Consider the following 20160-nt stretch of genomic DNA (forward strand, 5'->3'; position numbering starts at 1 on the left):
GCATCATCGCTGCACAATGTTCGGATTCTGGTGACAACATCTTCATTACATATTACCGGAAGATTGATGAGACAAGCTTCAAGCCATGATTCCAGAATCGATCATCTCTCCGCTTCCATGTCGGACATGGCAAGGGCTCCTAGATCCACGTACCTACAACGTAGGACATGATTGCAGTAGATGGCTAGTAATCTCCTAATCGGAGTTGGAACCAAAACAGGATCTTCAATTGCTGGGAATATGGCTCATCACACCACAGAATCACACAGTCGTCCCAGAGGATCGTTGGCAAAGCACGCTTGGTCTATTCACCTCAGCTCAAGACATGACTCACAGAGGGAGACTACAGCTGCGCCCACTACAAATATTTGTGAACGCCCATCTCGACAGTCTGGATCCGCTGATACTACCGTACAGCCTGAAACCATACCTCCTATGGTGGACTCGGAAGTCGAATGTTTGCGGAGGAACCTTTTTGTCAGAGCCGGTTTGCAACACTCATCTCTACGTAGATGCATCGCTACAAGGATGGGGTGCCCACCTCGACAACGAAGTGGCAGCAGGGAAGTGGTCGAGTCAGGATCAGAGTCTGCACATCAACTTGTTGGAGATGAAAGCAGTGATCAACGCTTTACAACACTGGTCCAGCGTACTAAAGAACGCAAGACTCATGGTCCACACGGACAACTCCACAGTGGCATTCTACATCAACAAGGATCAACAAGATCAATAAGTCTGCTACAACTCAGCTTTCTCCTGTTCAGTATCGTCGACGACCTGAACATCTACATGAAGGCAGGCCACATTCCAGGAGCAAAGAATGTCATAGCAGACGCCCTATCTCGTCCACTACAACCATCTCCGACGGAGTGGATGTTACACCCAGAGGCGTTCCGGTTCATCATACAGACAATGATTAACAAGCAACTACCAACATTCGTCTCTCCGATTCCGGATCCTCAGGCATGGGCAACAGACGCTTTAAGCATCTCATGTGAAGGACTAAACGCTTATGCGTTTCCACCTCCAGCACTACTACCACAAGTAATACAGAAAATCAAGCAGACAACAACGCTGCAACTGATTTTGGTCGCGCCCTATTGGCCAGCGAGGGTATGGTTTCCCGTCCTCATACAAGAACTCGGAAGTCCAACCCTGAAACTACCAGAGTGGTCGAACCTGCTCGTCCATCCACACACCAAGCAAGCTCACGGGAATCCGGCATTGTTCCAGCTACACGCCGTGGAGCGATATCAAAGCTTGACTGAAGATTAGAGGGTACTCCGCCAGAGCAGCGAAAGCAGTAACACTAGCTCTATGCAGATCAACTCGCAACTTGTACGACGACAAGTGGCAGAGATTTGAACAATATGCAAAGAGGAAAGGCTTTACAGCGGTGAAAGCAACACATCCTCAAGTGGCGGAATACTTATGTCATCTACGACAGACGAGACACTTAAAAGGTTCAACACTCTCAACGTACTTAGCTGCCCTCAGTACAGTTATCACCATGAAAACGGGTATCAAGCTGACCAAAGTACCAGAGATTCTGGCACTACTACGCTCGTTCAAGTTGGAAGACCAACAAAAGAAATTTAAGGCTCCTGCCTGGGATCTCAACATAGTTCTACAACATCTCACCAGTGATGCCTACGAGCCTCTAGAACGGACATCCTTTGAACTACTAACTCAGAAAACGCTGTTCCTGATCGCCCTAGCAACAGCTGCAAGGATGTCAGAAATACATGCTCTGGACTTTGAACGAACACGATTTGAATCAAGACATCGTGACATCGTACATCTGGGACTGAGATGGGATTTTATCGCCAAGAACCAACTGCCTGGTCAGCCTGACAGACAGTTCCACATCCCAGCACTATCTACAGTCCTTGGGCCACAGGATACGCAGGATCTATCCTTATGCCCAGTCAGAGCACTTAAAGTCTACTTACAAAGAACTAAAACAAGGAGACAAAAATTCAAGCGCCTATTCATCCCCTTATCCACTGAGACGCCCACGGAAGTCTCTAGGACAACGATATCGATCTGGATGAGAGCCGTTATACTAAGGGCCTATAAAGCAGCAGGACTTGAGCCTCCACGAGCCTCCAATCCACACGAAGTCAGAGCCCTGGCGTCAACACTTGCTCTGCATGGAAACTGCTCGATTACAACTATAATGGAGGGCTGCTTTTGCAGATCGAACACGGTGTTCAGAGACATTGCCACTGAAGACGTCTCAGGCATTCACCAGTTTGGGCCACTTGTTGTAGCACAACAACTAACGGTTCCACAAAGGCGCTGAGAAAATCTCACCCTTTTATCACGTGACTTGTGAAAACCAACGCTCTGGAGAGCAAATGGTTAAAGTCCATGCACACGTCTAGGACAGGCTAGCATGAGTGATAGACCCTGTACTTGTATAGGACATACTCGTACATGAAGAAGGGTCGCATCTCCACTTGATGCGCGCATCAAGAGATGGAGTTGCAATAGATAACTAATGGAATATTAGTATATCTAAAATCCACACGAAAATGTCAGGAGAAGTTTCGGAAGAAATCTGACAAGTTGTGGTCCCCCCAGACTCATCAGAGAGAAGTTGAAAGAATCTTCAACAGTGCCGTCATAAGTTCCCAAGGGGGGTAATACAGGACGTAAATCTACAACCAGTGAATCCAGAACGTGGCTTGACCCACCACCGTTTCCGACGGATTCTGCAAGCATAATTAGCATGAGTCAGGATAAGGAAAAATATGTAATTTTCTGACTAAAATTGATTTTATACTTATCCTGACTCATGAGGTTAGCCCTCCCAACCTCCCCTCTTATGGCACTCTGGATTTCCCTGTAAATCCGGGTGTCGGGCTTACATACGGAGAGAGTGACAAATATGGCCGATCATGTGACCATTTGGGCGCCAAAGGGAGGAAAGGGACGCTACTCTTGGGTGAGTGATTTTACGTCCGCTTTTTAAAAGGGAACTTCAAGGGATTTCAAGTGTTCCACTATCATTCGCAAGAGGAAGGAGACAAGCATAATTAGCATTACTCAGGATAAGTATAAAATATCAATTTTAGTCAGAAAATTACATTTTGCAAAATATTCCATACTGTTTAAAGGTACTGTTTACACATGAACTGATGTATTGTAAAACAAATTGGTAACGTTGAAAAGATTATTGTCATGAGTTCAATAAATGATGAAACTCAGTGAAAAATGGTAAATTCTTAACAAAACTTTACACCAAAACGCAGCTGTTCACATGCAGTAGCGTACCTGCAATTAGGCACTTACGGCACGTGCCTACACTTATATGTTTCGGCAATTCATCACTATGCCCGTGACATGGGCCTCAAGCAAGAGATCCTTCAGTGCAATGAGGAGGACCAAGACGAACCGTCGGTCCACCATCGGTGATGTCCGTAGGTCATCACTTGCACTGAGAAATTGGCTTCAGCCGATATAACTACCACTAGTCTACAGATTTTACTAATGCATATACATTTTATAGTGACTTCTGTTTAATATGTTAAAAATATTTCTTAGAATACTAAATATATCAGTTCAAATTCCTTTTGAAAATATATTTTATGAAATGCTTTCTCAGGACAATATAGCAGGAAGTGCTGTCTAGAGCAAACATGTACACAAACACCTCCAGAGGTCTTGCACGTCCAGTTGTGCCTACACTTCATTTCTTTCCTGGGTACGCCCCTGACATGCACGATATTTGCACATGCTTTCATGTGCTTTTCATGTGCACATGCTTTCATGTATATATATATATACACACTTAAAATATAGTGAGTGCTTTAAGTGAGTCTAAACTTTTGATGGGTAGTATACATGTGTATCGTTGTTGTTATTATGCTATTATCCAATATCCAGCTCAACTGCTCAAAGGAGCTTTGTTTTTCCCTCGATCTTAGAATATCAATCTCAACGGCACATCGTATTATCAATCTCAACTCCCTGGAGATCATACAACTCTTGCAGCCACCAGGCGCACCGAGTTAATGTGGCTTTCCCATCCTTACGAGGTACCAAATAGCAGTTGGGGACAAATAGTCACAGTACTTTGTCTAAGTTTCACTGCACGTTTCTGTACCCGCAAGTAGGTGTTTGCACGTATTCATGTGGCCATTTACGAACGGATTCGTGGGTTCTTTTAAACGCACAGGGTTGTGTACTGTACACTAGGGGTTGTGAGTCTGCACACAACGTTGGCTCCAACGTTGACAAGGCGTTGTACCCTAGCCTTGCTCCAAGGCTGTACTGAATGCTAAGCCCATGGATACATAGTAATTCTTTCCTTTAAAGAGGCAAATCTAGGTAAGCGGACAGTACGCCAGTCTGTTATATATATTTCTTTAGAATGGTTCATTAAACTCTCAATTAATACCTGAGCAAGTCTACGTTGTACCACAGCGCTACCATTGCCTTAAGTCTGTGTTAAAGTATGGGAGTTACGATCACTTTAACGATACGATCGCTCTGTACAACGTGCAGCATATCTTCCCTTACACAATCGTGTACATGTGCTCCTATCTTTTAAGGCGTCGCTATTTGCTATGCAGAGATATGTGAGTACCTTTGAGCAAGACAGAACACAATCACCGTGGGTTAGAATCCCGGTCGGTTCGTTGTATGTTTCTAGGATTTTCAGCACCATGCCATGATGTGGTTAACCGAAGTGGTAAATGTTTGAGAATTGAGTGAGTGAGTTTAGTTTTACGCCGCACTCAGCAATATTCGAGATGTATGGCGGTGGTCTGTAAATAATGGAGTCTGGACCAGACAATCGAGTGACTATGAGCATCGATCTACAAATTGGGATACGATGACATGTGCCAACCAAGTCTGCAAGCCTGACCACCACCCGATCCCGTTAGTCGCCTCTTACGACAAGCATGGGCGACTGAAGATCAATTCTAACCCGGATCTTCGCGGGTTCCTTCATAAAGTCGACACGTCGGCTTCTCTTAAAAACAAGTAGGGGAACTCATTTTGGATTTACGATTGAAAAATTGGGAGACATATCGGAGTGAGTCAATTTTGATGTGATAATAATGAATGTTGTGAGAATGCATCACCTCTGCACTTCTTTATGACCATAGTTGTTTGTACAGTAATCGCTCTTGATGATTGGTGGGTGACGTGAAATTTGCATGTGTACGATTTTCAGAAACGAACATTAACAGCTGTGTGATGCAAGATGATCGCCAAAATTAATGGTCTACCTGCATCACTTCGGGGTTCACCCTTCATGAAGCTGGTACCCGTCATATAACTGGAACTCTGTTCAAAACGGGTTAAACCCACTCACTCACTCTTCTGATTAGTTAAGTATCATCTCTGATATTACAGATATGCATCAAATGGGATTTATATTCAACAGGCGTAACTCGGTTCCTATCGGCGTACAGGGTCGACCACAAAGGAGGATCGTCCATCACAAGTCCCCCCGCTGCTAATGTGTTCACCAGTCAAGGCCTGACTCAGTCACAGACTATAAGACCCTCTCTTGCCGATGGTGACACTGTGCGCTTCTGGGTTCGAGCTTATGACATCAAGTCGGACATGAAAGAAGAGAGCGTGACAGTCCATATCGACACATCACCTCCAGTCATAGAGAACCTGTGGCTCACCAGAGGAGACAGACTCAATCTCAACGTTCACAATGTGGAGGAATTCGCCGAAATGACGTAAGTAGTTTTAAAATTAATATCAGCTTAATATTCTTGCCACGGACGTATCTGAATGTCTAAGGGCACATTTGTCAAAATTATTCGGAATTTTGATGCGTAAGAAATACTTCTCTTAACAATGCAAATATCATCTTCGATCTTGGTTTGAACCACCGCTCCGGTTTTAATACTTTCTGCCTACCAGTGTTTGTTGGATTCGGCATTTGGGTGTGTACGAATGACAGTTTCTAGCCATGCAGGAATCCGCTTGTTCTGGGTTCGAATCCCCACATCGGTTGTTATTCTTTTTGTGTACAGTTGTTTGTTGGACTCACTTAATCGTGGAAATATTCGCTGGTCTAAGGACCCTTAGTTCTTTTACATTCTCTCCACAATAGTTTGTGGGTTCACAAGAGCAGAATTCATCACTGGCTTGGAGATGCAGCATTATGACAACACAGCGACATTAAGACTTACCTCTGGGTCTCTCATTGTATATCACTGTGAAATATATTACAATGATATATGAAAGTGAGTGTTAACATGATAAAATGACTGTATTTACAGGATGGAGTGGGTCGCATACGATGAGCACAGCGGTTTAGAGACGGTGTCATGGCAGATTGTGGATAGGTACCACGGTCGCAACATCGTGCATGGAGTTCAGCACATCGCGGCGCAAGGGGAGACAACGGTAAGAAAATCTGTCCAGCCAAAACTATTAACAGCCGAGTTATCGAACTTGATTTTTATCCCATTGTGATACTTTCGACCTGTATCTAACAGTGAATGTTAACTAACGTTATTTGTGCGTGATTGTAATGTTTATTGTATATAATACAGTCAAATGTTTGGTAAAACAGAGCATTGCTGACTGCAAGACCACTTATGCTGGTGTCGCAAGGGGAGCTAACTGCTACTGCACGCCGGTCAAAGGTTGCTACCATCGTCACTTTCAAGTAAAACCTACCGTAGTAGACAGCAGTCTTTCACATGGAGGAATATTCAGTGACAAAAGCAAGGGATCACACGACGCGGACTACCATCTAGAGGTCACTGTAACAAACCACGCAAAACTTACAACAAAGCTGCGGTTTAAAGTGAGTGGAACGTCTTTTTTCACTTGCTTGACAACGATACAAGAATCTGTATCGAAACGTCGTACTTCCCGAATAAAGAACGTTGTTCATCCATAAAGTTTGTTCTTATCTGATTCAACAGCTTCTACATGTGCCACTCAAAGATGTTGTCTTTTTGTGCATGATAAATGTTTTTCTGATATATTCCTTAAAGGGTGAAGTTTTATAGCTTGTTTATTATGAGGAGCACTACATTTCTGGGAATCTTCAAACTCCTTCATCGTTGTTTCATTAACATAATGAAATGAGGCCACTTAATATACTGGACAAAATAAGTTAGGGATATTGGTATTTATATGATTGATGTTTTATTAATGTGTCAAAGAATAAATACATCATTATTCATAATTTCAAAATTTACATATATCTCTTAGCTATTTTTGTCCAGTATATAAAGCTGTGTTCACACGAGCATGCACTAAGCGTATACAACATATCTGGACATTATTACCCCGGATAACCCACGTTGCCTGTGAGGCGCAAGATGGTTAATACATAATAGTCATATGACTTATCCCATCTGTACCCACTTTCTGATGAGTGAATAAATTTTGAACAAACTTACTTTCCTGAGGTAAGTCCAAATGTGTGGGATGTGTTGCGTTGTGGAGCAGGTACGAAGTCCTAGAAACTTCTAGATTCCGTAACCAACGTTGCTTAGCTTCTGATTTTTGACTGGGGCTCTATGCACAAGACCACACACCACACACAAAGAGAGTGGTGTCAAACTGGTGATGGATATGGAATATACTCTGTAACATCGTGCTCTTAATATTACAAAAATGACATTCATAAATTTCTAAATTATTTTGTAAATGCCATTTTCTGTTGTTTAAAACTACTCCTTTACGTTCTGATCCAGGTGACGATAGACGCAAGCCCTCCCAGTCCTGGCGTTGTCCACGATGGTCAGTCTGGGCGCCCGGAAGTGGACTACCAGAACAGTCGGCAGCTCCAAGCCCACTGGGACGGGTTCTTTGACAAAGAGAGTTGGGGTCAAATTCTACCAATACAGATTTGGCTCAAACTGTTTCCAAGCAAATGATTTTTCATTAGAAGCTCGTCCACAGGTATACAGAACTATCCAATAACGTATCTACACTTGTCAATATATTATGCATATAATAGGATCTACAGGAAGATATAGCATCTGTGCCTTTTCAGTCTAGGGACCAATTTTCAATAGAATTTCTTGTTAAGCCATATCTAAACAGAGTTTTGAATAAACTTTCACATAATAATAATAATGGCCATTTATTAAGCTCAAGTTTCCACACACTTGTGCATGCTAAAAGAACTAACACATTATTACCCAAAATAACGCAAGCTGTCTGTAAGGCGCTAGAAGAGTAATAGTCACATGAGTTATCCCACCAGGTACCCATTTTCTGCTTGGGACAATTTTGAACAAAGTCACTTGCCTATGGTGAGACCACATGTCATCACATGTGCTTCGTTGTGGGCCAGAAATGAAGTCCTAAAAACTCTCAGGAGTCAAGCTGCCAAACACGGTCACCCATTCAAGAAATATCCGCTCACAACGTTGCTTAACTTCAACTGATTTGTGACCTGAGCTCTATGCACAGGACCACACACCACCACACATGCATTGCACACAATGTAAGTCATGGGTACATATGTGCACGACGGTTTGGTTTCGTACGAGGCCATTTGTCGAAACCAGTGTGGTTTGGAAGTTTAATCAATACTAGTATATACGTAATCTTGCACGCAGGTCACTGAAACATCTTCCACATCCGCCTCCTGGACAGCGCCCTCTGCTGGCAAGTATCACGTGACAGTGGTGGCCTACAATCGAGCATTGGAAGCATCTGACCCAGTGTGTTCTGACGGAGTGACTATAGACACAACACCGCCCAGTGTCAGTGAGGTGGCAGTGAGGGACTCCAGGGTGATGGGGGGCCTGGTCAAGACATCTGATAATGATGTATGGTTCATCGACATCCACAGAAGACGTAGCCAAGTAGTAACTCCTGGTAGCAGTTGCAGGTACATATAAATACTCCTGTCCCTTGTCTCATAGTCTCCGAACCATACCGTTTCCCTTCTCTCCAGCCTTTCTTCAATGCAATAGTCTTCAGGAACCAGCTCTTTTCTCGCGTTCAGGATCTTTGATTCTCCTTTGTTACTCGGGCTTCTTTTCAATTCAAATGCAGTAATTTGTTTCTGGCCAAATTTTATGTTTCAGAGACTAAGTGTTTTGTTACGTTGGTTGGTAGAAGATGTTTGGGTATATCTGTGATAATGTGTATTTCATGAATGTTGCTTTCTGCAGATCCAAGGCCACGTTAGTAGATGACGGGAAGCTTTCCCTGTTTCCAGTACATCGTTACCTCAACGGAAGTGGTATGCAGCTCTCCAACACTGAATGTGACTCTCTCATGGCATTGCCCGCCACCTTTACCAACACACTTTACGTCTACAAAGAACACCATGTGAGTATATGACGACGTCATGGGCTGCCCACGCGTCTTCTACAGTTCGCTGAGTTGCTGCCCGTGGGCAAGCCGGATTGTCGTTTCAAATCCTTTTTCGCCCAGATAATGTTTCTAGGTTTGTCAGAACCTTCATTTTGTCCTCCAGTATTTTACAGTTACCAAGGAGATAAACGTCATGGGATTTCCTCCCATATTCAGCTTAGATAGCAATGAAACTGTTCAAATCGGCATTAGCTGCATCTTACCAGGGTGCTTGTAAGAGGTGACTAACGGAGGGTCGGGTGGTCAGGCTTGTTGATGTGGCAGATGCATGTCGTCGTACTTAATTCCGAGATCGATGCTCATGATATCAATCACTGTATTGTCTGGTCCAGACGGATCGCCGTCATATAGCTCTGGAATATTCGACTTCTGCGTTAAACAACATAAACACATGCAGTAGGACGGTGCTCAATGTTTCAGTTGACCTAACAATCTTCGTCAAGTCAGGACCGCCTCCGTGGTGTAGTGGTTATAGCGTTCGCCCGGAGAGCGGAAGGTCGCGGGTTCGATCCCCGACCGCCTCATACCAAAAAGACGTTAAAATATGGTACTTGCTCGGCATTAACGGGTACAAAACAAGGACTGGTCGACTTGGAGTCAGTATAATGTGTCTGAGTACGGTATTCGTGCTTCACTGCGGCATGGTATCTCAGTGGGCTAGCACTATAAAACCAGCTTCAGTCTGGGCATAGGACAAGCAGCCGCACATACACATACACACGCATGCATGTCGTCATATGAGCGAAATATTCTCAAGCACGACGTTAAACCCAATTTCACCTCACCTTCGTCAAGTCAGCGCTTTGTAGAACGTATTGCATGGCAAACTTAAGCTCGCAAGTCACCTCTCCTTACTATTAAGCATGAATATGAATTCAGTAGCTGTGGTGCTTTCTATATATGATTCCATCATAATATTTTCATTGCAGTTATAGGGGTGGTGGGGTGGTCTAGTGGTTAAAGAGTTCGCTCATCACGCCGAAGACAAGGGTTCTATTCCCCACATGAGTGCAATGTGAGAAGCCCATTTCTGGTGTCCCCCGCCGTGATATTGACGGAATATTGCTAAACTCACTCACTCACTCACTCACTAACTCATTGCAGTTATATGTAAACTGGACTGGCAGTGACACAGACAGCGGCATCTATGACTACGAGCTGGGACTGACGTCAGATCCCTCTGTTGAAACAGCTCCAGATATCCTCCCCTACACATCCACTCACCATCATCCTCAGTATCAGGGCTTCCACCCTCGTCTCAGTGAAGGCCAACGGTTCTACATCGCCATCAAGGCCATCAACAAAGCTGGACTTAAAAGCATAAAGGTAGGACCATAACACTTCACTGAATGCTGAACTTATGGTGCGTTCTCACAGTGCGACTTGCAGTAATAATAAAGATCGTAACGACTGAGTTTCCTGTGTTTTTTAAGTCGCATAAAACTCTTATCTTGCGAGATTCACAAGCTTGATTCGGCAACACTGATTCTTCAAATGAAGAAAAGACTCTTGCCTTATTGTCAGTATGTGTATCTAAGTCAATAAAATGAAGAAAAGAAGTAAAAGTCAGTGTGGTTTCGCAACTGGATTCTCACGCGAAATAACTTTCACTTTCTTTTCTTGTAAGATCGAGTTTTTCTGTCGTGTCCCCGAAATAATGTCACCACAAACGAAGGAACGTCTCTCTGACGTCACTCTAAGCCATCTGATTGGTCGTGAGCCTGCGACTTGTTGTTGGAACAAGTCCTTTGTCTTACAGCTCGGCTGCTGCTAGCTGTATGCGATTTAAAACCGTTACGATTAGGTGTTTCCGATGTTGCAACCACATCGTAGGCTACAGTTTGTAACTACAAGTCGCACGGTGAGAATGCACCGTACCAGATATTCTCCTCTCTTTTTACAGAATGGTGAACATATCCACGGCATGAGTGAGGAGAATCGTTCAGCTTTTTTATATGTATGGTACGCGAACTGTCACCACTTGACAACCAAATATTTTTTTAAATACTATCTGGTACTTTGTTCCCTTCAAAGGTCATTGGTCCCGTAGTTGTTCATACAACGTACCCTGGATTTTCTGGCGTTGTGAGGGTGAGAGTTGGTAGTAGTCACCTCCTGGCACAGTGGTCCGACAACGCTTTCTCCGACCCAGAGACAGCCTATCTCAAGTATGAAGTAGCTGTTGGTAAGTAGATTTTGTTTGTTTGTTGCTTAAAGCCGAATTCAGCAATAATCCAGCTTTTTGGCGGCGGTAGGTAAATAATCGAATCTGGACCAAACAATCCAGTGATCACCAGCATGATCATCGATCAACACAACTGGGATGCGATGGCATGTGCGAACCAAGTCAGCGAGGCTGACCACCTGATCTCTTTAGCCGCCACTTACGATAAGCATGGGTTACAGAAAACCAATTCTTCATGGTAATATCGGTATATAAGGTGAACAAAATTCAACACATTCTAACCCCGATCAGCCAGTACAGTTTAGTTGTTTGCATGCAGGATCCGAAGACAATCGAACGACAGTATTTCCCTTCACGGCGCTGCAGTCAGGAGAAGGATGTACGCTGACATCCCCACCCACGTGTACAGCTGTCGCCCTCACAGACCTCCACTGGGACCTCCACCACAGCCACACCTACTTGGTGTCAGTCAGGGTCACCAACATAGTCGGACTGTCCACAGTGGCTGTTTCTGAGCCCTATGTCCATGACGTCGCGCTGCCGTCACGTGGTGTAGTGGAAGACGTCATTCCAGCTAGTGAAGAAGCCTTGTTTGATATGAAAGTAAGAAAATGTAGTTTATGACATCCGTTGATTTTTATTACTCACAATGCACCATTCAAACGAACTGTATGTAACACCCCGGGTTTTGCAACAGTGTTGGCAGTACGATATCTGTTGTTGTAGGTACGATAACTTGTGTGTAATGTTTGCCATATGCTGACTCATGCTATATGCTTATCATAAAAAGTACAACTTGCTGTTGTTGGAATAGAAATTTAGTTGTAGGTACAACATGCTGTTGTAATTGCAACATTGTGTTTCATGTTTTTTAACTTGCTGTTATGGGGACGATTACTTGCACATGGCAACTTGCTGTTGTAGAAACTGATGTTGTATGTTTGATCAATCTTTCTTGTTGTAGGTTTGATCAATCTTTCTTGTTGAAGGTATGATATTTTTTTGGTGTTGTAGGTATGATATATTTTTGGTGTTGTAGGTATGTGTTGTAGGTATGATATTTGTGGTGTTGTAGGTATGATATTGTGGTGTTGTAGGTATGATATTTTGGTGTTGTAGGTATGATATTGTTGTAGGTTGATATTTTGGTGTTGTTGTAGGTGGTGTATGATGATTTTGGTGTTGTAGGTATGATATTTTGGTGTTGTAGGTATGATATTTTGGTGTTGTAGGTATGATATTTTGGTGTTGTAGGTATGATATTTTGGTGTTGTAGGTATGATATTTTGGTGTTGTAGGTATGATATTTTGGTGTTGTAGGTATGATATTTTGGTGTTGTAGGTATGATATTTTGGTGTTGTAGGTATGATATTTTGGTGTTGTAGGTGATATTTTTGGTGTTGTAGGTATGATATTTTGGTGTTGTAGGTATGATATTTTGGTGTTGTAGGTATGATATTTTGGTGTTGTAGGTATGATATTTTGGTGTTGTAGGGTATGATGTTTTTGGTGTATGATAGGTATGATATTTTGGTGTTGTAGTATGATATGATATTTTGGTGTTGTAGGTATGATATTTTGGTGTTGTAGGTATGATATTTTGGTGTTGTAGGTATGATATTTTGGTGTTGTAGGTATGATATTTTGGTGTTGTAGGTTGATATTTTGGTGTTGTAGGTATGATATTTTGGTGTTGTAGGTATGATATTTTGGTGTTGTAGGTATGATATTTTGGTGTTGTAGGTATGATATTTTGGTGTTGTAGGGTGATGATATTTTGGTGTTGTAGGTATGATATTTTGGTGTTGTAGGTATGATATTTTGGTGTTGTAGGTGTGATATTTTGATGTAGTAGGTGTGATATATTGTGGTGTTGTAGGTATGATATTTTGGTGTTGTAGGTATGATATTTTTGGTGTTGTAGGTAGGTATGATATTTTGGTGTTGTAGGTATGATATTTTGGTGTTGTAGGTATGATATAGGGTGTGATATTTTGGTGTTGTAGGCATGATATTTTGGTGTTGTAGGTATGATATTTTGGTGGTGTTGTAGGTATGATATTTTTGGTGTTGTAGGTATGATATGTTGTGGTGTTGTGAAGGTATGATATTTTGGTGTTGTAGGTATGATTTGTAGGTATGATATTTTGGTGTTGTAGGTATGATATTTTGGTGTTGTAGGTATGATATTTTGGTGTTGTAGGTATGATATTTTGGTGTTGTAGGTATGATATTTTGGTGTTGTAGGTATGATATTTTGGTGTTGTAGGTATGATATTTTGGTGTTGTAGGTATGATATTTTGGTATGATATTTTTGGTGTTGTAGGTATGATATTTTGGTGTTGTAGGTATGATATTTTGGTGTTGTAGGTATGATATTTTGGTGTTGTAGGTATGATATTTTGGTGTTGAAGGTATGATATTTTGGTGTTGTAGGTATGATATTTTGGTGTTGTAGGTATGATATTTTGGTGTTGTAGGTATGATATTGTAGGTATGATATTTTGGTGTTGTAGGTATGATATATTGAAGGTATGGTGTTGTAGGTATGATATTTTGATAGGTGAAGGTATGATATTTTGGTGTTGTAGGTATGATATTTTGGTGTTGTAGGTATGATATTTTGGTGTTGAAGGTGTGATATTTTGATGTTGTAGGCATTTGAGGACACTGACCACCAAGTGTCTACCTCTGTCCTAAGAGCCAGGTGGTACGGGTTCGACACAGGGGTCAGCGCCGTAACCTACAAGGTTGGAATCGGGTCTCGGCCTTCGCAGACTGACGTCAAGGAACTGGTGTCAGTGGGAAACAAACTGCAACATGAATTTAGTGGCTTAAGTCTGGAAGAAAATATGGTAGGAATATGAACAGAGACAATCCTTTAGTTCAGTTATTCTCCCATATCGCACAATACATACATGATAAAGGAATAGACGGACACTTTTGATTATATCAATGATATTACTCTGTATAAATGAAATATAGGTAATTGTAGACTATTTACTACAATGAACGTGTTTAGTGTTGGAATCACATAGATGTGTTTCATCAACAAACTGCCGTTAATCTTGCATGATATAGAAATATATATTAACGTTTATTATAAATTATATGCTCATATGTTAAAGCAAGTAAAAAGTAATTTTAGTAAAAATACGTGTGCTACTTGTGCTATGAAGGCTGCTTGATTTCTTATTTCTTGGCCAGTTGAGGAAAATCCAAATTGAGATGGACACATATTAGTCTTTATTTGGATTGCCCATGGCGCCCGTCAGCGAGACATGTTAACTCCATAGGACATGAGTTTGGCACCTTCTGATAATATAAGACAGTTGTATAATGTGCTGGATACACTTGTCAGTGAGGCGAATGGTATTGTTTTCAGGGAGTAAAGTGGTTTATATTCTCCTTCCAGAAGTATTTTGTTACTGTTGTGGCTGCTGCTGAAGGAGGGGAGATAACTGCATCCTCTGATGGTGTGACGATCGTCAGGTCAAATGTTGATGTCACAGACGTCACCATCAGAGATGGACCAGGATGCAGTGATTCTGGTAGGTGAAAGGAGTCGTTACCATGAAGTATCTTTTCATTCACTGATAGCTCACTTTTGCCTTATACACATTAACAGTTGATCCATGTCTTCTTCTGTATATTTCTGCATATATCATGGATTTAAATGGTGTAGAATATGCACCATTTTACCACAGTATATAAGTACAACTATTTGCAAAAGAGAAAATGCCAGCATATCCAATATATTTTGTGTATAAAAAAGAAAAACTAATTTCGTTTCTACCGCCTATACATAGGTTGTTTTTGGTTTGTACGTATAGAAGTATTTTACCATTTCTTTCTTCAGTTTTAGTTTCATTCTACTCTTAACTTTACTTTATTTCATATTGTATGCGGTTTATTGGGATTGCATATGAATTACCCACTGAAAATATCACCAATGAGTTTATATTTGTGTGTTTGTGACGATCATATTAAATTTAATGTTATATTTACTATGACCACTTTGTGTGTGTGTGTGTGTGTGTGCGTGCGTGCATGTGCGGGCAGTCATGCATGGATTCGCTCATTCGCACACGTAACCATGCTATAAATATATGTGTGTGCTTTTTTACTGTGGTTTAAACAATGTTATCTTCATCTTTGATTTACTAACAGTAACACCGAAATACATTCCGGTTATATTCACCTATTATTCCATGATATCACATTCATTAGATCCCATCACATGAATCATTCATATGTTTTCATAAACTATATTCATTCTGTTATTATATTCAACGAACATTACCGTGGATGTCTACATCTTACATTTATTTTTAAACAGTGTCATTTACGGCAAATTGAAAGATTATCATTTAGAGCAAATTGAAACATTTTCATTTAAATCTTTTACGTTTGAAACTAGTTGGGTGGGAGACAGAGCCCAGATACTCAAGTATTGTTTTGTTGTCACCTTCAAATTGGCGCTTATGGATGTCAAGGGCATTATCTCCATGCTTGTAAAGAAGCTGCAGAGTCGTTGTTTAGCTGTTGGATTGCTCTGTCTTCATACAAGTCAATGGCTTTCATGGTAGATGTCGGGTTGCGATCCGTTTATTAACAGGCTCAGCTTACAATGCCTTAGCTTACAAAATCTTATGCTAGTATGTCTTTTAGATGTACAGCGATGCGACGTAAATAAACATATGTCTGTCTGTCTGTCACTTCCAATGCAATCACCACTGTCTGCTTATCTGCGACGTGCATTAGATCATGACTACTCACATAGCGTACAATGCGCCAGGAAAAGTAGCGGCGCCCCGTTTCACAAAGCTATCGTAGCGCTACGACTGTCGTACCTCCTCTACTGGAACATGCACTTACGACAGTCGGATCGCTACGATTGCTGTGTGAAACGGGGCCCAGACGCCAAAATCACTTACCAGTCATTGCCAGGAGTGTAGCAACCCCGATAACACGATGGTGTGCTGATTAAAACTCAAACATAAATGTTACTCTCTACCATAGAAGCGATTCATTTTGCGCAAACAGAACAATTACATAACATAATATAAAAATAATACATAGCAGTTATCTCCCTTATATGTTACATACAACGAAAGCATTTTTGCAAATATAATCTATATAAGATTGTTTTTTTATCTGACAGTATATATCTCATCTTTGCATCATTGTTTGGGTTGTATGTATCTCGTCAATACAAATAACATTTTGCAGTGTTTTAAGCATAAACATGTATTAGGGTATTAAGTTTACGTATTGGTTGTATTGAAACTGTAGACCTTCTATATGCAGGTATTGAACACTTGGCGGGACAAGAAAACCAACAGGTAAAGATGCTGATTGTGGTTATGGGTGAGACATCAAGTCTGGATGCATGCAATAAGATGATGTAACTAGGGAAACTTGATATAGTTGTAACTGCAAAACTAGATATGCTTACATTAAGTCAAAACGATGGCCTTAACTTCTTTGTTGAAAAGAACAATTCTGGCAATAATGTGTTTGTTGTGTCAAAAAAATTCTGTTTTGGTCAATAGTTGGATGCGGAATATTTATTCAAAAGTCTTTTTCTGGGACATACGGTGTAACACCATAGGACAACCCAATATTAATGCAGAAAAAAGGAAAACATTTCATTTTAGACTTTCAGGAAATGTGGTCATGGCGCATATTCCTTTAGTGCAATTTTTGGTTAAAACACACATTGGGGGTGGTTTGGTAACCTGGTGGTTAAAGCGTTCGACCGTCATACTGAAGACATGGGTTCGATTTCCTACATATGTAAAATGTTTCAAACCTCTTTCTGGTGTCCCTGCGCTGATATTGAAGGGAAATTGCTAAAAATGGCATATAAACCTTAAATGGTTGCCATATAACCTATCACTACAAACAAATTACATATGTTTAGAAATCATGATAACAAATACTGAAGTTTAATGTATATCAATACTTTTGTTGTCTTCTATAATTTTGCATGGAACATTTTGTACGGATTGTGAATGGTGACAACAGGAGGTTGCAGGTAAATCACCACAAGGTTAGGATCCAAATGCAAGAACAGGAACAAGTAACGGACCATGCTAGGCCTGAGCTGCAGGTTGTGCAATTCCCGTTAATATTGGTATTCTGTCTGTATACAGGTGTGCACTAACGATATTGCATACCAAGTGTCTCCATCAACATATTCTGCCCACTGGGCGAGAAGTGCTGTCAGTAAACAGAGGTACCCGGATGTATACTGGAGTCTGCAGGAAAAGTTTCCCCGATCAGGTGAGTCTTTTACTAAGTAACTCGCAACGCATTGGTTGTATAACAAAATCATGGTTTTGAAAATATATATCAACATAGATCTAGCAAAGGATTGTATTTGGTGATGTTGCAGATGGTTTGTGGCACGACGTGAGAGATTACGAGCATCTTGGGACCTCGGAGAAGATTGCAGTAGGAGGTGTTGCTCTAGAGCCAGGTCAAACCTACAGGGCCGCTGTCAAGTTCTGTGCTGGTAAAGTCTGTACGAATCCCATCCACAGTGATGGTGTGACGGTCATACATCATCCCCCAGCACCTGGAAGCTTGGCTCTGACATATCAGGAATCTGGGGGGGGACAGGCACAGGTCAGTTCCTTGCTGTGTTTTGTTCTATCTGTTGTATTTAGAATGATTTTTTGTGTCGTTTATTGCTTAACGCCGCTCTCCGCCGTGACTATTTCATTTTATAATCATACCTAAATTATAGTGATATATAGAGACTATTACACGTATTAAACGTATTTATTATCCATTTTATTCATGTAAAACACGGTAAGCAAATGTGACGTTAAACTGTTAGACGAAATACAGAAACAATGGTTGCTAAGCAAAAGTGATATGTGCCCATATGATATATATGACACTGGTTACGTTTCACCATATGGGTAATAAAGTAATTATAGTGATCAGCACAGCAATCAGCAATATTCCAGCTATGTAAATAAATAATTGCGTCTTATCAACAGCATGAGCATCGATCTATGCAATTGGGATATGATGACATGTGTCAACCACGTCAGCTAATTGACCACCCGATCCCGTTAGTCGCCATTTACGACAAGCATTGGTTGCTGAAGACGTATTGGCAGAATGCTAATGGCAAACTGTCTTTGTAGATCCAGGTGACGATGACTCGGTTCCGAGATCCTGACATACCGGTGGAATCAGAATCCTTTGACGTTATGGACAAGTACGAGTGGGGACTCACAGATGACAGTCACAGCAGCAAGTTGTTCCACAACTGGCAGAAGGTCGATGCCGAAAGTATTACCACCGACGGCAACAAGGTAGTTGTGTTCTTCACGTATTCATTATAACTAAACGTTAATTTGATTTCAACAACTGTAATGGCCAAAACTCGTCTTCACGAACCACCTCATCACCTACGACCGTAATGTACCTCCAACCGCTTTTTGTACAAAGTTTAGCAATATGTTTTGTTGCAGTAATATGTTGTCTTTTACATTTGGATGCTGAGCAGGCATGAACTATTTCTGCAGTAGATAATGTTTTGGTTTTGTTGCAGATACGTTTCCAGATAACTCTTCCACATCATCTGACCTTTATCAAGTGTAGAAGACTGGCAGTCAGGGGTTACAACCATGTTGGCTTATATTCTACAGTATCAGCAGATGTCAAGGACTGTAGAGCATTTGATCCACTGAATATTGTACCTGCAGTTGTTATAGATGCTATAGGTAAGATCATTTTAAGCTAAGCTCAACTGCAGATTCGTGCAGTGTCGTAGTATGATATATAATAATTATTAGGGCAAAGAAATGCAGAGTAATGGGTGAGTGAGTGAGTATGGTTTTACGTCGCTTTTAGCAATATTCCAGCAATATCACGGCGGGGGGCACCAGAAATGAGTTTCAGACATTGTACTCATGTGGGGAATCGAACCCGTGTCTTCCGCGTGACGAGGGAACGCTTTAACCACTAGGCTACCCCACCGCCCCTAGAGTAATGGGAGAAGTTCAGCAGTATATATAAAATTAATTAAAGTATAAAGAAATCCACAAAATAATGACAACACGAATTCACCTAGGCGTTTCAACTTTATCTTCAAGGATATATACTAGCCACATAAAGAAACTATGCATTGTCAAAATATTATCCCAGTTGATAAGTACGAAAACAATGTCAAAGGTACATATAAACATTAATGGAGGGATCATGAGACCAAAACAAGTCGGGAGAATTTCAATTGAATAGTCAATCACAATGACGTCACGAGGCCACAAGCGGTTGTGGTGTTACAAGAAATCCATAGCAACCCTTGCCGTATGAGGGCGGGCATTGTCCTGTTGGAATGTTAACCCAGGGCCATGAATTGCCACAGGTCGAAGAATCTGATCCCTGTAGCCCACACCAGTTACGTTTCCCTGAACAATCACCAAAGGAGTTCTTTGGCGTGCTGTTATTCCACCCCAAATCATCACGGAACCACCACCAAAGCGATTCCTCTCCAAGACACAGGCCTGTGCATAACGTTCTCCCACGCGTCTATATGCACGTTGACGTCCATCACTATGGGAAATGTTAAACCTTGACTCATCTGTAAAAACAACATTTCTCCACCAAAACAAGGGTCTG

General features: G+C 41.5%; 1 protein-coding gene across 1 annotated transcript in view; it reads left to right on the forward strand.

Annotated features, from left to right (window-relative positions):
- Positions 1–6659: 6659 nt before the first annotated feature.
- The window catches only part of LOC124254113, a 29446-nt gene continuing 15945 nt past the window's right edge, over positions 6660–20160 (forward strand). The window contains exons 1-14 of the mRNA XM_046687990.1: positions 6660–6790; positions 7692–7899; positions 8565–8839; positions 9126–9285; positions 10435–10656; positions 11365–11515; positions 11835–12118; positions 14175–14372; positions 14933–15068; positions 16828–16862; positions 17676–17805; positions 17918–18150; positions 18681–18851; positions 19091–19262. Of these exons, the coding sequence (XP_046543946.1) occupies positions 7735–7899; positions 8565–8839; positions 9126–9285; positions 10435–10656; positions 11365–11515; positions 11835–12118; positions 14175–14372; positions 14933–15068; positions 16828–16862; positions 17676–17805; positions 17918–18150; positions 18681–18851; positions 19091–19262 (2332 nt within the window). The 5' untranslated portion in view covers positions 6660–6790; positions 7692–7734. The remainder of the gene's footprint in view (positions 6791–7691; positions 7900–8564; positions 8840–9125; positions 9286–10434; positions 10657–11364; positions 11516–11834; positions 12119–14174; positions 14373–14932; positions 15069–16827; positions 16863–17675; positions 17806–17917; positions 18151–18680; positions 18852–19090; positions 19263–20160) is intronic.

The sequence above is a fragment of the Haliotis rubra genome, unplaced genomic scaffold (genome assembly GCF_003918875.1).
Source record: "Haliotis rubra isolate DU_JTF1 unplaced genomic scaffold, ASM391887v1 Scf564, whole genome shotgun sequence".
In the NCBI taxonomy this organism is placed as follows: Eukaryota; Metazoa; Mollusca; class Gastropoda; order Lepetellida; family Haliotidae; genus Haliotis; species Haliotis rubra.